Genomic DNA, 15,830 nt, shown 5'->3' with positions numbered 1-15,830 from the left:
GCAGAGTGCAGCACGCAGCCTTTGAACACCCACAGTGGCGTTTGGGGATGTTGCGTTCACATGCATGACTTGGTGCCCTTGGCGTGTCCCTGGCTGGGCTGGGCCCTGTGGGCAGTGACCTGGGGCTTGTTCATCTTGTTCAGAAGCTGCTTTGGATTGGCTCATGTGCCACCACTGTCCTACATGTGTCCTTGTACAGCTCTGTCCCTTTTCGGAGAGACTTCCAGGTGCATCACCAGTGCAGGGCAGGTCTGAGGATAAGGAGTAGCAGGTGAGGGAGACATGGGAATGGAACCTGGACAAGGACTTTTTAGAAAGTCCTTGGCTATGCCATGGCTTTGGTAGGGGAGGGTGCCTCTGATCTCTGGGTGGTAGCAGCAGGAGAGAGAAATGTGATCTAGATGCACCATTACAGGAGGAAAATACACAGAGGGCTTGGATAAACCTGCTGGCTGTGAGATTGTTGTGCTGGGGATCGTCTCTCCTGGGAAGTGGTTGGAACTGCCTCACTCAGATCACTTGTTAGACTGGAAGAGGCTTGAGCATCTGCTTGTGGCCTTTCCTGGGTCAGTCCCACCCAAGGAGACTTACGGGACCGTTTCCTCCTGTCTCCTGGCAGTGAGGATCACAGGTGGCATCAAAATCAGGAGAAATCTATGGGGTAGATGGAGAGGTACCACAGCAGCATGTCAGCAAGGAAACTGCACCAAACCGCGGTAATTGTGCATGTAAATGAGGCAGACGAACACGTGCCCAGCTGTAAGATCAGCTCTCAGCAAACCTGCCCAGAGCAGGGCCAGGCACTTGGCATCGTGTGGTTGTGATGAGCTGGGGAGAGGGACAGGGACAGGGACAGAACAGCCCCCCTGCCCAGGGCCAGCAGCATGGGGAGCCAGCGAGGGCTGGCGCTTTCCCAGGGACCCTGTAGTAGCATTTATCAGACTCTTAATGAGACACCCTGGGGAAAGGGAGAGGGATAAATCGAGGCAAGCGCTGAAAAATGCACAATATTAGGTGCCTGATGAGCTAGATCTAGTCAATAAGCCAGTCTGAGTGTTAGCTGGCTCGCCTCAGCCTGTTCTCCACATACCGACGCCCGCGTGCACGGGGGGGTTTGCAGCCACCCCCCTCCAGCTCAGCTTGCACGGGGAGCCCCCACAAACCCCCCTCACTCAGCCCCATCTCAGCAGTCCCCTCCTGTACCTCACCCCATGGAGATCATCTCAGGGCAACTGCACGACACCTGTTTTTGTGTTCTCTGTTCATTTTGTTGGTCTCTATCAGGGATGAGCCCTAAACCATTCTCATCGGTCGTGGCTCAGTGAGCTGTGACCCACGGCAGCATCTTTGCCCACTCGGTCCTCAAGAGCTGGTGGGGACAGTGAGGCTGGGAGTGAGTGATTTCAGGATTTTAAGGGTATAGGACACATTTGGAACCGGTGGGGAAGCCAAGCTGCAACATGAAGGATGCGCAGAGTCAGGGGGACAGGGCGGAGGGGCTGTTTTGGTTGGCATTAGAGTGACTGACAGGTCAGAAGGAGACCAGGATCCTGGGGCACACAGGAGCACCCAAAAGCCTTCATGGTGCTGGAGGAGGGGTGTACCCATCACCAGGCCCACCGATGCCTCCATCCCTCCGGGGAGGCCACAGAACATCCAAAAAGAGATTTATTCCCCATCAGCCCAACCAGTGTCCAAGGAGAAACTTCTTTACTTTGAGGGTGCCAGAGCACTGGAACAGATGATGGGGCAGCAACCGTGCTCACCCAGAGAGGGGAAACCCATGGGCTGAGACAGGAGCAGCTGTGCCAGATGTGAACAGGAATCCCGCTCCAAGCTGTCCTCCATCTACATCGCTTCCGCAGACTAGGGAAGTTTTATGAGGAGACTTTTCAAGCAACAGAAAGAAGCAACTCGAGTCTTTCACCATGGCTGCAGGGGTGGGCTTGGGTGCTGTAGCGGTGGCAGGGGGCTCACGGCTCTGCAGGCCCCTGGTGACCTGCAGCGTAGCACCCACCTTGGGTCTCCCGCTTTTCCAAGCTGCCTTAATGAAGCCAAGTTTGCAAATGAAACATAATTTCAAAGACAGGCATGTTGTCGGAAGGTCTGGGGATGATGTATGCCTGTTCCTGCTCGTTAGCAGCTGTCTCTTTAATTACCGCAGATGCTAACGAGATGCTAACAGCATATGGTGACAGGGAGAGCAGCCACACTTTGCACCAAAGGACAATTTATTTGTGAGGTGGCCGGGAGGGAGGGGCGAGTGCTGGTGGGGTAAAATCTGCTGGGACTTCTCCCCCTCCTCTCTGTTCCCATCAGACCCTTTTGGGTTTTTTTACCCTGTTTCCCCCTTAGGATTAATGTCTGTATCTGGAAGGGCTCATTGGGGTGCAGCTCAGGGCCAGTTTGGGCCCTGGCTGAAAAAGGGGGTGTCCGCTACCAGCCTCCCTACACCAACTCATGGCTCCAAACTGATTGGTGCCTCCAACCTTGGTGGGTCCTTTGCTGTTCCTTTGTCCTGCAGCGTCTTTGGGAGAAGTGTCTTGTCCAGTTTTTCTCTCCTTCCCACTTATAAGATGGTTGCTCCTGTGGCTCTGACTGGAGGGGTTTGACAGTGGGGACACGTAGGTGACAAATGGTTTAACTGCAGGAACCTCATTGCCTGGTCCCCTCCATCAGCTGGAGGCTCAGGATTGGGTTGTCAGCGAATTGCTCTCTCACTTTTCCTTCCCAGTGGATCTGACCGACTGTGCCCAGGTGTCGTATGCATAAACTGCCTGTGACCTTCTGTGATGTGAGACTGGGCTCCTGGCAGATGCCAGAACTGCGTTGTGATCTCTGGGCGAGAGCCCCAAGCTATCCCACTGCTGTGGGCCCTTTCCAGTCCTCAGGTGCTTCTCCTGGCTGGGCCAGCTCAAAAGATATGCTGTATCCGATATACAAAGTCCCCAGACCCAACCTGCTCTTCACTAGCCCTGAATTTAACCTTTTTAGCTTGTTTTTGCCCGTAGAATTAACAGAAATCACCAGGGAGTGTCTGGAAACTCTGGTAAGCTGAGCCTAGGGGTTGATAGACAAGGGACAACCTCTGACAGGCTGGGAAGGAGAGAATGAGTTCTTCCACAGGCTGAATTTTACCATGTCCCTCCTTCCTTGCAGTCTTGAGAAGCAAAGGTGGTGCTTGGCACCTTCTCACCCCTTTCTCTCCTTCTCCTCCACCCTCTGTGCTGCAGGAGTGTGCTGGGGAACCGCTCTTCATGCTCTACTGTGCCATCAAGCAGCAGATGGAGAAGGGACCCATCGATGCCATCACGGGAGAGGCTCGCTACTCCCTCAGCGAAGACAAGCTCATCCGGCAGCAGATTGACTACAAAATGCTGGTTAGTGCAAGCGGAAGCCTCGCTGGTACTGCTGCTTGCCAGCACTGCTAGGTCCAGCTGTTTCACGAGATCTTGGAGGCACCCGAAGTACTTTGCAGAGAGTGATTTGTCTCTTCTTCTCTCCAGCATCCCTGGGGCGCCTCTTGCCCTGTCTGTGTGGTGCCCATCTCAGCTACAGTCAGAAACAGGGTCTTTGCATGGCAAGGTTTGCTCTTGTCATGGAGCTGAGAAAGCCAAACGTGAACTCAACCCCTCTCCATGCCTCTCCCAGCAAACCCCATGACCCTGACAGACCTGGGGCCAGAGATGCTGCTTGGAACATTCAGCGGCTCATGTTGGGTGGGGATCGAAGTTAGAGCCTTGAGATGACTGCAGGAGATGGAGAGATATTTTTCCTCCATATGAGCTATCTCCTCTGTCCAGCTGAACCTGCAGCTGGTTCTTCACCAGTGAGGTGTGTCTGGGTATCACTCAGGCTAGACAGGTTTGGTGACCCAATATTCCTTCACTGATTCTGTGCTGCCTTTCTGGAATAGCTGGAGATTTGAGGGTGGAGGGGAGAGATGGGGAGGAAGGGGCAACAGGAATGTGCCATGTGGCTGTGACTCCACAGTGGCCTGGGAGGTGAGAAGATGTGGCCTGTAGACAGCTGTAGCCCCATGGACCTGCCTTTGCACCTCTCACTTGAGTCTTTCTGCCCCTCCTGTGCTGTGCAGACCCTCAACTGTGTGAACCCTGAGAACGAGAATGCCCCGGAGATCCCTGTCAAGGTGCTGAACTGCGACACCATCACGCAGGTGAAAGAGAAGCTGCTGGACGCCGTCTACAAGGGGGTGCCCTATTCCCAGCGACCCAAAGCTGGAGACATGGACCTGGGTAAGAGAGAGGCCAGGCACTTCCCTGTGGGCAGCAGGGACATGATTAGGAGCAGAAGTGCCAAAAAACCTGTTCAAGGCAGGAAAATCCACATCTCCTACAGGAGAAGGAACCTGACAGGACCAGAACAGTTGTGCTTGTCCTCTTCTGCTGTGCTGATGGCATTGGCTGCGTGTGGGGACCTCTGGCATGGCAGTGTACATCCTGCCAGGAGAGAGGATGGAGAGAGGAGCCTCCTTGGCTCTGGCCATGGTCTGGATTGCAGGCTTGAGGTTGCTGTGGTCCAAGGAGGCCAGCAATAGTTGAGAACAGTGTTAATAGTTTGGTTTTTAAAGGAGGGGCAGGAAAATGAAGAGCAGTGAAGGAAACGGTCGCTGGGGTCAAATTGGTTCTATCTTTCCTTGAGTAGTTAGAAACAGCTTTTGCCCAATGCCATATTGATCATCATCAGTCCTGGGGTTCAGAAGATGGTGGGAGGACTCTGTTCTTGATGCCCAGACTGTGCTCCTGCCCTCACCTTGGCTTTGTGCTCCAAGGCCCCCCACTAACCACGAGCCCTTCTCCTTCATGGGGCAGAGTGGCGGCAGGGCAGGATGGCCCGGATCATACTGCAGGACGAAGATGTCACCACAAAAATTGACAATGACTGGAAGAGGCTAAACACCCTGGCCCACTACCAGGTAAGGCTGTCCGTGGTGGAGACCACTGAGCTGTCACCAGCTGCTTTGAGCTTGAGCATCTCAGCTTTCTCCTTAGCTTGGTCAGGGCCTGGGCTCAGCTCTCCAGGCCATGCTGCTCATGCAGGGCCATGGCCAGGAGGTCTGCAGTCACTCTGCTGCCCAGGCCCCATGTTTATGGTCCTTCCATTTAAGGAAGCACTAAATGGGGCATGTCCAGAACTCATAGAGGCTGTTTCCTGCTCTGACCTTACTTACCATTTCCATGACAAGGTTTCTGGTGTGTTACTGTTCTGACCTCTTCCCCTGAGCTGTCGCAGAACTGTAGAATCGTAGAATAGTTTGGGTTGAAGGGACCTTGCCAGCTCCCCCAGTGCCACCCCTGCCATGAGCAGGGACATCTTCACCAGCTCAGGTTGCTCAGAGCCCCGTCCAGCCTGGCCTGGGATGTCTCCAGGGATGGTTTGTCCACCACCTCTCTGGGCAACCTGGGCCAGGCTCTCACCACCTTCAGCATAAAAAAATTTCTTCCTCATGTCCAGCCTGAATTTCCACTCCTTTAGTTTAAAACCATCAGAGCTTGTCCTATTGCAACAGATCCTGCTAAAAAGTCTGTCTCCATCTTTCTTATCAGCCCCTTTTAAGCACTGAAAGACACAATAAGGTCTCCCCAGACTCTTCTCTGCTCCAGGCAGAGGTAGGTATGTAGGTCTCCTCTGGTGGAGATGGATGTCCCTGGCCTGGGGTGCTGTGTAGCTTCATCCCTCCTGTCTGTTTTCTCCCTGCTGCGGGGCTGCTCCTCCTGTATTCCCCCAGTGTCACAACCTGCTCATGCCACCTCTGTCCCCAGGTGACGGACGGCTCCTCCGTAGCCCTGGTGCCCAAGCAGAACTCGGCGTACAACATCTCCAACTCCTCCACCTTCACCAAGTCCCTCAGCAGATACGGTGAGCGCGCGGGGGCACCCGCCGCTGTGCTGGCCGGGGAGGCAGCACCGGGCTGGGCTGGCAGACCAAGGCCCAGGGCAGGTGATTGTAACTGTGGCTCATGTGAACAAGGTTCCTCCAAACCCCCGGCTCTCCTGCACAGTCCTATTTATTCTGGTGTTGGAAAGGGAGCAGATGCCCTCAGAGACATCTCTCTTTGCGGCGTGTCAGACTCGGGGGATAAAGATGTGTCAGATGACTGCTGCTAAGGGATTCCCTCCCTTTTATTCCCCTGAAATCTAATTAAAATAAGCACAGAGGTACTTTGCCCTTAAATGAGCAGAGTTGAGGGCTCCAGCGAACATGCTGGCAAGTGTTCTTCAGCCTTGGTTTGGAAGGGAATAGTGTGGTCAGCTCAGGCTGATACAGGGGGCGTCTGTGATCCTGGCACCAGCGTGCTGGGAGCAGGACAGACCCCTGCGGAAACCCTTCCACCCTGGTCCTGGCTCCTCTGCATCAGCCAGACTTGAACACAGCCCAGCAGGCTGTGAGGACAGTCCCAGTTCATGGTGGATCCCAAAGTTCCCGTTTCATGGCCCCAAAGCCACAGCAGAGGGAAGGAGGATGGAGGTGGGCAGGTTGTGAGCGTCTCCCTCTGCTCGGTGCTTGCAGAGAGCATGCTGCGGACAGCCAGCAGCCCCGACAGCCTGCGCTCGCGGACCCCCATGATCACCCCCGACCTGGAGAGCGGCACCAAGCTCTGGCATCTGGTGAAAAATCACGACCACATGGACCAGCGGGAGGGTGACCGGGGCAGCAAGATGGTCTCCGAAATCTACCTGACCCGCCTGTTAGCCACCAAGGTATGACCCAGAGACACAGAGCTGCTGCCTGGCTTTTGAAATCTGAATGGGGAAGAATAGTGATTTGGGTTGTCCAAAAGTTGTAAGCGCTGTTTTTTTTTTATTAGCCTTCTATTTCAAAAGCACAGGAGGAGTGACTCTCTCAGTCTCTTTCCTGAGCTGGAGGTGATGTTTTTGTATGCCAAGTGAATATCCCTTGGGTGGATTTTCCCATTTGCCTTTTACACCATTTGGCATTTTTACTGTTCCGTGTATCCTGGAGCAGCTGCTGGACTGCAAAGCAGAGCTGCCCTGGGGCAGGTGCCCCTTTGGTGTTTGGGATAAAGCTATGAAATCAGTGATGTGGGAAGGGGAATGACCTGGTTCATCTCTTTGCTGGCTCCAGGCGTTGCTGAGTGCCTCTTCTCTCTCCTCTTCAGGGCACCCTGCAGAAATTTGTGGACGACCTGTTTGAGACCATCTTCAGCACAGCACATCGTGGGAGCGCCTTGCCCCTTGCCATCAAATACATGTTTGACTTCCTGGATGAGCAAGCTGATAAGCATCAGATCAATGATTACGATGTCAGGCACACCTGGAAGAGTAACTGGTAATGAAGAAGGGCAGTGGGATGGGGCGGGGTGGCGGCTAACGATATCACAGCTAATGATACTTCCAACCCCTCCCCCGGCGAGCAGAAATATGTCATTGGAAATTATCCAGAACAAGAGAGGCCCATATCTCTGTATTTCGGGTGTGGGTAAATCCCTTGCATGCCTTCCTGCAGCAGAAAAAATCCCAGGAATGCAAAATGCTCCCTCAGCCCTTCCATCCCCAAATCCCGGGCACCGCGCTCCCTCTGATGGCTGGAGTGGGCTGAGGACCATGGTGGCTGGTTCCTGGCCGCTTGGGCTTCTCCATCCTTCGGGCTTCTCTGGAGATGCCAGCCCAGTTCTCATCCTGCCTGTCCTGAAGGTGTTTCCACCTCCCTCCAATGGCTCAGCTGAGCCTGTCCTAACAAAGTCAGTGTAAAGCTGTGGGTGCATCCTCCCTGACCTTGCCCATGGGCTCCACTTATGGCTCTCCGCAAAGCGGGGCCAGGCGGCTGATGAGACCAGGGCTGGGGCAGGCGTTGGCTCCTGCTCCGCAACCCCCTCCCTCGGCGTTCTTCTTTTCTGCTGCCTCACTGATTTCATCTCTCTGATCTTGCCATTACTGGAGAACGGGTACGTACATTCCCGTGTCTGGCATTTGTTAAATGGCAGCCAAATTGCTTTTGTATAGTTCAGTAACTGTTGGCAATTAGCAGGGCAGGAAAAGAAACATTTTTAAATGGAGATGTGAGAGCACGGAAGTGCTTGGAACTGATTTATAACTCAGCTTTCTATATTAAAAGAAGGAGTGAAAGGCAAAGGAGTGAAAAAAAAAAGAATAAGCCCCGTTCCGCAGGGGCTGGGCATGCAGGCTCCTGCATACTAATGCCTGTGCTTATCTCTGGGCACTAATTCGATGTGTGGAGCTAATTTCTTGAGGCCATTCCCTTCACAAATGAAATATGTACATGCACCCAGTACCCTCATTAGAAAAGTCCTGGGGAACGAAGTGTGTTTTGTCTAAGATAAAAGCATTTGCTGGGCGTTGGTGCTGATGGATGACGAAGCGGAGGGGCTTTGCAATGGGTGGAGACCCTGAGATGCTCCTGGGAGAGGAGAGGGACAGTAGGGTTGGAAAACAGAGCCGTGGAGGGTGGCACATGTGTCATTACGCAGCAAACATCCAGTCGGTGGCTGGCCAGGAGACCCGCTGCCTCTACAACTGAGAGCTTAATTTCCAGCGTCTGAGGCTGCCTAAATTCTCCTCTGGTGTGAAATGTGCTAATGATTCCCTTGAGGAGTCCAGTTAACCCCCTCCTCCAACACGAGAGATGTGTGAAATGCCACACGGTGCTGTAGACAGGCTCATTGATGCCAGAGAAAGGGACCATGCGTGGTGTGACCCGTGGGCTCGGCAAGGGCTCTTCAGTGCCAGAGGATCCTCGGCGAAACTGCGGATCTGCGCTGCTCTGCTTTGCCTCTGGACTTGTCGGCAGCGCTGAGGAGTTTCCTCCTGGAGACCTGAGACCATGTGGGGGTGGGCAGAGGGGAATGGCTGTGTACCCCAGGTTTTTGGCATCCCTGGGGTGCTGGGACAAGCAGCCTGCCCAATTCTGGGTGATGGGGAACTCCTTCTCCCCAGCCAGTGGTGTGTGTGCTGGCTGCCCTGTAGTGCTCGGTCCAGGTGCTGACTCCTGTTTCCTTCTTCCCGCAGTCTACCTCTACGTTTTTGGGTGAATGTGATTAAGAATCCCCAGTTTGTGTTCGACATTCACAAGAACAGTATTACTGATGCCTGCCTATCTGTGGTGGCTCAGACATTCATGGACTCCTGCTCAACTTCTGAGCACAAGCTAGGAAAAGACTCTCCCTCCAACAAACTACTGTATGCCAAGGATATCCCCAACTACAAGAGCTGGGTGGAAAGGTGAGTAGATTTGGTGATAGCTCCTTGCGTCACCTGAAGGGCTTACAGGGGATGTGCATGGGTGCGAGAACTTCACACCAAGGGCTTGGTTGTTGGGAAGACTCCTCTTGGCAGCTGTCTGAAGAGAGACCATACTGATGCTTGAGGAAGATGATCCTCTCATTTGGGGGATGATGCTTTCTCATACTTGTCTTCTGGAGTGAGATTGCAATGACTGTTTGACAGAGCTGTGTATGAATTGCTTAAGGGGTGCTAAAAGCAGCCTTCACTTTTAGGTTGTGTGGTGGTTTCTGTTGTAAAAACTCGGTGTGTGCTAGGGGTTTGCTAACACCGCCCTTGATTGCTTTCAAAAAGCCGTAAGAAGTCAGCTCTGGACTAGAGAAGTGCCTTTTTTGCACCGTGGCAATGCACACAGGTTTTCCTGAAATGGTTGAAAATTACCATTTCCCAACTCTCATCCATCCGTACGTCTCGCCTGGGATCCTGAGGAGAGCGTGTGCTCTGAGGCAGCGCTCGGGCTGCTGTCGCTGCGCTGAGGAGCAGGTCCCCTGGCTCCTTCCACCACCCTCCACCTTCCCCGTCAGCCGAGGAGAGACATCCCTCTGTCCCGCTGAATTAGCACAGCGTTAAAGGTTCGGGGCTTGAATGCTACTGATTGCAAATTGATGCACTCAAGCATGATGCTGTGCTTAGCTTTATCCTTTTGGGAGAGAAACCTAGGAGATGTCCTCCAAAGCCCTCCAAATAGAACTACTGTTAAAATGTTGCTGTGTTGTAAAGTGCAACTTCATCAAGCTTAAAAACCAGCAGATTTCAGGTTGCTTGTGCAACTTTCCACTTGTGCTGATATGCTGTGCTATAGATTGTGCTTTTTTTTCTTTAAAACCGTGGACCCTTCCCTTTTTCAGCATCTAGACCAGAACCAAGTGAAAGATGTCCAGGCAAAAATAAGCATCATATTCTCTAGTTTGCAAGCGTGGGACTTTGTAGCCTAAATCATCCTTTGGATACTCACTTGTACACAGTTATTTTTGTCACACCATTGGTGTGCCTGGTGCTTTGTGGGCAGGCACAAAGACAAGCTTCTTCCCTGGAGGAAGACAGGGCTTGGATCAGAAGAAAAGGTGCCTCTGAAATAGGATGGCTGAGATGAGAGATGAGCTGCATTGCAAAATGAGACATTTCTTTGTGGGGGGCTGGAGGGAGCTTTGGAATGGGGTCCTGTAGGAACATCACAAACTTCATAAGGTGAATTCCTCTGACCTTGCTGTCTCTATGATAAAAATACTCAGATATGTGTGCGCCCAGAGGAAAAAAAAAAGGTATAAAGGCGTTCCAGAGTGAAACATTGGTCTAGACATGCTGTGTCCCTGGGGAGGAGGTGAGCGATCTCACGGTGACAGATGATCTGCCATCACTCACCGCCGGCATGGTCCCCGAGGCAGCCGAGCCGGGGGCAGAGCTACCCCGTGCAGGGTACGACTGTGTCTCCCACAGCTCCTCTGCTGCAAGGATTTATGGTGTAATTGGCATTTCTGGCTTTTGGCAATGGTTGTCATCACAGAGCTTTGCAGAGACGGGATGGAAACAGTGCGGGGGTGGCTGAGCGGGACTGGTGGTCCCAAAAGTGGGTCTGTTTGGGTCAGGCAGCGGCTGAAAAAATGGGTGTCCTGCCAGTCTGTGGCAGGAATTAGTAAAGGGCTTGGGAGGTGGGGAGCCTGGGGAAACCCAAGGTTACCACTGCCGGGGTCATAGCTGTGGTAGGCGTCCTCTGGAAATGGTGTGTCTGGAATCTTGGTCCACACCAGCCATGTACACTTGCATTGAAAAATCATGGTTTCCTATTGTCCTTTGTGTCATGAGAAAACCTGGAACATAATACTGCTGCATGTTACCTGGACATCTTTCTGTGGCAGCCACCAAGGCTTTGTTTTTCAGCAAATCTCTCTTGTATGTGCATTTCTTACAAGTCCCTTCACCTATGGGGTTAAAGGGTGACCAGGGGGGATCTCTATGAGTTTTCTTTGCTAATCAAAGCTGGCTGGAACTGAGAACGTTGGGTGTATTGTCCCTAATAAGTAGTATCACCTTTAGGAGATATCACTCTGGGGGTGATCTCTCTAGGGATGTAGTGGCTCTCTTGGTGCCTGGTTTGGTTGGAGGTCCTCACCTCAGAACACCACACTCTTGGCAGCATTCAGGAAATCTCTTGCATCACTTTTTGGATGTGAATGAGGCTCCTTGTCAAAACTGCCCAAGTATTTTATCGCTAGCTGAGTTCAGCGCCGTGGGATGGAGTGGATCCTCATATTCATCTCCTCAAGTGGTCTTGCTGCCATCTGCTCCTATCCAAGTGCTTCAGTCGTGTTCCACCTCAGCGTTCAGCTGATGATGCTAATGATGCTAATCACTGTACCAGAAACTGCACTGAGTAGTTTGAGGAGTCAGGAGGAGCAAAGCAAACCTGGGAGGGACTGGCACTCTGTATTTCCAGGTGGTGGGAGCAGCTGGGGCTCGTTTGCTGTGGGTAGGGTTTATATTTTAATAGAGGCCTGTGGATGCAACCCTGGTTTCCATAAGGACCTGAGCATCCAGGCCACTGGTACATCTGCTAGGTGTAACCCTCCTGCTGAAATGGGATGATGCGGCTTTGATCTTCCTATTTTTTCATTAATATCCTGTTGGATGATCTGTTTTTCCACTACGATTCCAGACTATACAAGCCGTGTCTGGGTTTCCCTGTAATTGCTGAGCATGTCAGTGAGGCAGCTATGGGATGGGACTGCAAATCTTAAGGTGTCATAGGAAATGTAAGGTAGGAACCATCAGAGAAGCACAAAGAAGACAGAAAAGGACAAAGCCATTTGGCCCAGGCCTGCCCTAGGACATCAGCTGCCTCGTCTGCTGCCTGGGATCCTTTGAGTTCACAGGAGCATCTTCAGAACCTCAGTTTTCACCAAAAATGAAAGCTGTTGTAGCTTTTGGGTGAGCAACAACTTCTGAGCATGACCAGCGGCAGTTGTAGGGTGTTGGATGCCTCTTGCTGAGGAAGACGTATCCACGCAGGCATGTATCCCTGCAAGGCCTGGATGTGAACTTGTTTTGTGTTCATGCACCAAGTATTTAATTGGACGCAAAGGGACATCATTGGCCTTAGCAACACAGCAACCATAAGAGAATGGTATCAAAGCCTTAGGTGTTGCTGCAGGCACGGAGGATTCTGGTGGATGCAGTTTGGTGGCAAAACATGCCAATGGGATGAGAAGGAGGAAAAATGTGTGGTTTAGGAGAGGGTGGGAAATCCCTCACATCGGGCTGGGCTCAGCGTCTGCTCCACAGACAGGGTTATAACGGGTGATCGTAGTACATCACCACTTGGAGGCAAGGTGCTCTTCACCTCACCTCTCCGGTGGCTCTTCTCAGCAAGTGTCGCGGTGGGGACCCGTCCCCTTCTGTCTGTCCCAGTATCAGACCCGCTCTTCTCTTTCTCCCTTGCAGATATTATGCAGATATAGCTAAAATGCCAGCGATCAGTGACCAGGACATGAGCGCGTACCTGGCGGAGCAGTCACGGTTACACCTCAGCCAGTTCAACAGCATGAGCGCGCTGCACGAGATTTACTCCTACATCACCAAGTACAAGGACGAGGTAAGACATGGCAGTGGGGAGTCAAGCCTGGGCTGTGAGCCGTGTCCCTTTGTCCTCGTTTCTGCAGTCCCCTGCTTTTTCCTGTAGGAGAACACCCCCATAAATGCAGAATAATGTAGTCTGTGTCTGTGCTCGAGCAGTCGGGGAAGGAAAGGTTTGGGAGGCGTGTAGGCAGCGCTTTGTTCCCTGTGTTTTCTGCAGTGTTTAATGTGGGAAACACCTATTTTTCTACACATTTGGCATGTGAGCTCAGCAGGGCTGCAGAGTTCATGGTGTTATCTCAGTGTGCATTCCCTCGCCACTGCCACCGACCTGGTGCTGCAGCAGTGCCAACACTATGATGATACAGGCAGCATCTGGCTCTGCTCCCCAGGGATGCTGGAGGATGTGGAGGCGTCTTCAGTGCTTGCTTTGTGAACATCAGTAAGAACGGTTAAAAACCCCTCTGTTGTACTTTATACAAATTAACTTCATAAAGCACCACTCAAATCCACACCTCGCATCTTTTTATTAAAGCAATAAAATATGTAACTACAGTCAAATATGGATCTATACATATAACGTGATGGTATATGCTTAATTGTCCCAATAAAGCGGACTGATGACTGTGTTTGAATGGTGGCTTGTTTAGATGACAGAGTGCCAGAACATCTCCTTGCTTGAAAAGAGCTGGGAGAGCTGGCATCTCATCCCACAGGAAAACAGGGTCCCCATTGCACCCTGCAGCAACCGTGAAGCTTCTCCTGGCGCCTCTTTGAGATGTGAATTTAGAAGTCCATGGGCAGGACGTAACAGACCTGGCCCCTGGGTCTCAGGTCAGCACTGGGACTGTGGTGGCCAAAATGCTCATGGTGCTGGATGCTTTGCAGGAGTGAGGAGGAGGAGGTTCTGGCTTGTCTCCAAGGGTGGGAGGAAGCCCTTTGTGCTTGGGAAGGTGCCACATGGCGGTCACTGTGCAGCAGGTGACCATGCACTACCGACCATGGTGGTGGGACCTCTGCGCTGCTCCGCAAACGGTTTGGGATGGCATGTCCAGGAGGTTCCCATCTATGTGATAAGTTGGTCAAAGAGGGTTTTCAGGGGATTTTCCAGTTTATACAACAGCTCTGTGTCTACCATGAGGGTGGAAGAGGAGCAGTTTGGAGAATCTAGATCTGCTGCAGTGCAGCCCTCATCCCTCAGCCATCATCAGGCGCTTGCTTCCTCCAGTCTCAAAGTCCCACAAGCCTTAAATAAATCCTCTGAGCCCTGAGTGAGAGCAGGGAGGGGACCATGTGGCATTCATGAGCTGCCCTTTAGGGACACAGGTCCTCTTCTTGCCCACTGATGGCAGCCTGACATCTGTTGAGCGTCTTGCTGTCTCCGAGCATCACAAGTGTGTTCACAGCTCTCAGGAACTTCTTTTATTATTTGTAATGGGATTAATAAATCGCAGCTGTTCCCTTTGTTTGTTTTCATTCATTAAGCACAATTATATGCAGCCCGATTGCACCCTCTTTGATGCAAAATGGGAGAGAATAATTTTTCCTGTTGTTCAGTGCAATAATATGCTGTCGTTGGCTGTGAATGAAAATCATAATTAATTTTCATTTGGGTACTTGCATCTTGGTAATCAGTGGTCCTGGCTCCTTACAGCAGGTGACAAACTTGGCTCTCTACGCTTCACACAGGTTTCCTTTGAATGCATCGTTTCCCTTAGGATGAGATGAGAGAGGAACAAATAAATGCAAAGGGAGGTTGTGAATCATTTGACACCCCAGCATCCCGGGATACATATCGGGAGAGGCAGAGGAGGCAGGCAGGGGGGGAATAGGCTGCTCTTCCAATTCTTGGACCAATCTCATTTGGTTCCAGCTCGGCCGCCTTTCAGGCACGTGGGGTTTTGATTTCTGCATGAGCGTTATTATAGTTATTTCATTCTGAGTGGAGCGTGATGGCCGACAGCGGCTGCAGAGATGGATGGCGGGGGAGTGTCGCTGGCGGCAGGTTTGTGGCGGAATCTATGAGCTCTCACGAGTCCATCTGCATCCCAGGGTCATCGCTGCCAGGGGAGGTAAATCAGCCTGGCTCTCATGGGGGAGTTTTCCCCACCTTGGGAGCTGATGCTGGTGTTGAGATGCAGCTTTCCCTCATCCTCTGGGAAGAAATTCCCCCTTGGGCATCTCCTGCTGCCCCAGCAGACAGGGACCAGCCTGGTCCTGTCCCAAAAAGCCTGGCAGAGAGATACAGAGGCGGTCGGTGGCAAGGGCTGCTGCGTGGCAGCGATGCTGCACAGCACGTCCCGCGCGACGCTCCGTAACCCACCGGCACCGCAGCAGCTCTTAATCAAAGGGAGCTGATTCCCCATTAAGAAGTTACCTGTAGGGCTCCTGATGGACTTTGCCTGCCTCCTGGTAAGTCTATTAATTATACAACAGTTTGTTTCCAATTATGCAGCCAATGAAATGGTTAATCAAGTCCCCTTTGACGGATGCCTTGATATTTAATTGCAAAAAATTTGCGCTCTCAACGAGCTCACCCGAGGAGATGTGATTTCTGTCAGGTTTGTTTTTTTTAAATCAGCTTTTCTGCTGGCATGATGTTAGTGAGGTGAGACTCCTGGCTGCTGAGAAGACAACTGCCCCTTCGTTTTACGCTTCAGTACTCCCTTCTCTACCCTCCCTCTGCCGCCAGCCCTGGGGACATGGTCGTGTCCAGCCCAGGGCAGCGGATGGTCCCTCCACCTGTGACCTGTTGTCATGGCCAGGAGCTTGGGTAGAGAAAGGGGATTTCAAGGGACGAAAGTCATCCTTGGATGTCTGTGGGTTCACCCCTTGCACAGGAGCAGGGGCTCCTAGTGAGGCAGGTTTTGGTGGTCCATCCATCTGGTGTTTCCCTCCATCACCCCGGTCCACCCTGAGGAGCGATGAGGGGGGATTTTACCATCATTAGCAGCCAAAACCTCGTGGATTTGTGGGTTT

The 15,830-nt window shown here is 52.3% G+C and overlaps 1 protein-coding gene across 2 annotated transcripts in view; it reads left to right on the top strand.

Moving 5' to 3' along the window:
* PLXNA1 (plexin A1) overlaps positions 1 to 15,830 on the top strand; it is a 114,766-nt gene that overhangs the window by 97,721 nt on the left and 1,215 nt on the right. The window contains exons 24-31 of one of the 2 annotated variants that reach the window (XM_065075649.1): positions 3,234 to 3,380; positions 4,097 to 4,256; positions 4,833 to 4,936; positions 5,784 to 5,880; positions 6,532 to 6,722; positions 7,142 to 7,311; positions 9,009 to 9,221; positions 12,720 to 12,870. In XM_065075649.1, coding sequence (XP_064931721.1) covers positions 3,234 to 3,380; positions 4,097 to 4,256; positions 4,833 to 4,936; positions 5,784 to 5,880; positions 6,532 to 6,722; positions 7,142 to 7,311; positions 9,009 to 9,221; positions 12,720 to 12,870 — 1,233 coding nt within the window. Of the gene's footprint in view, positions 1 to 3,233; positions 3,381 to 4,096; positions 4,257 to 4,832; positions 4,937 to 5,783; positions 5,962 to 6,531; positions 6,723 to 7,141; positions 7,312 to 9,008; positions 9,222 to 12,719; positions 12,871 to 15,830 lie in introns of both variants that reach the window. The other variant, XM_065075648.1, reaches the window with a different exon arrangement.

Source organism: Columba livia, chromosome 10 (assembly GCF_036013475.1).
Source record: "Columba livia isolate bColLiv1 breed racing homer chromosome 10, bColLiv1.pat.W.v2, whole genome shotgun sequence".
In the NCBI taxonomy this organism is placed as follows: domain Eukaryota; kingdom Metazoa; phylum Chordata; class Aves; order Columbiformes; family Columbidae; genus Columba; species Columba livia.
Note: the sequence above shows the minus strand (reverse complement) of the source record. Positions and strands in the feature narration are given on the sequence as shown.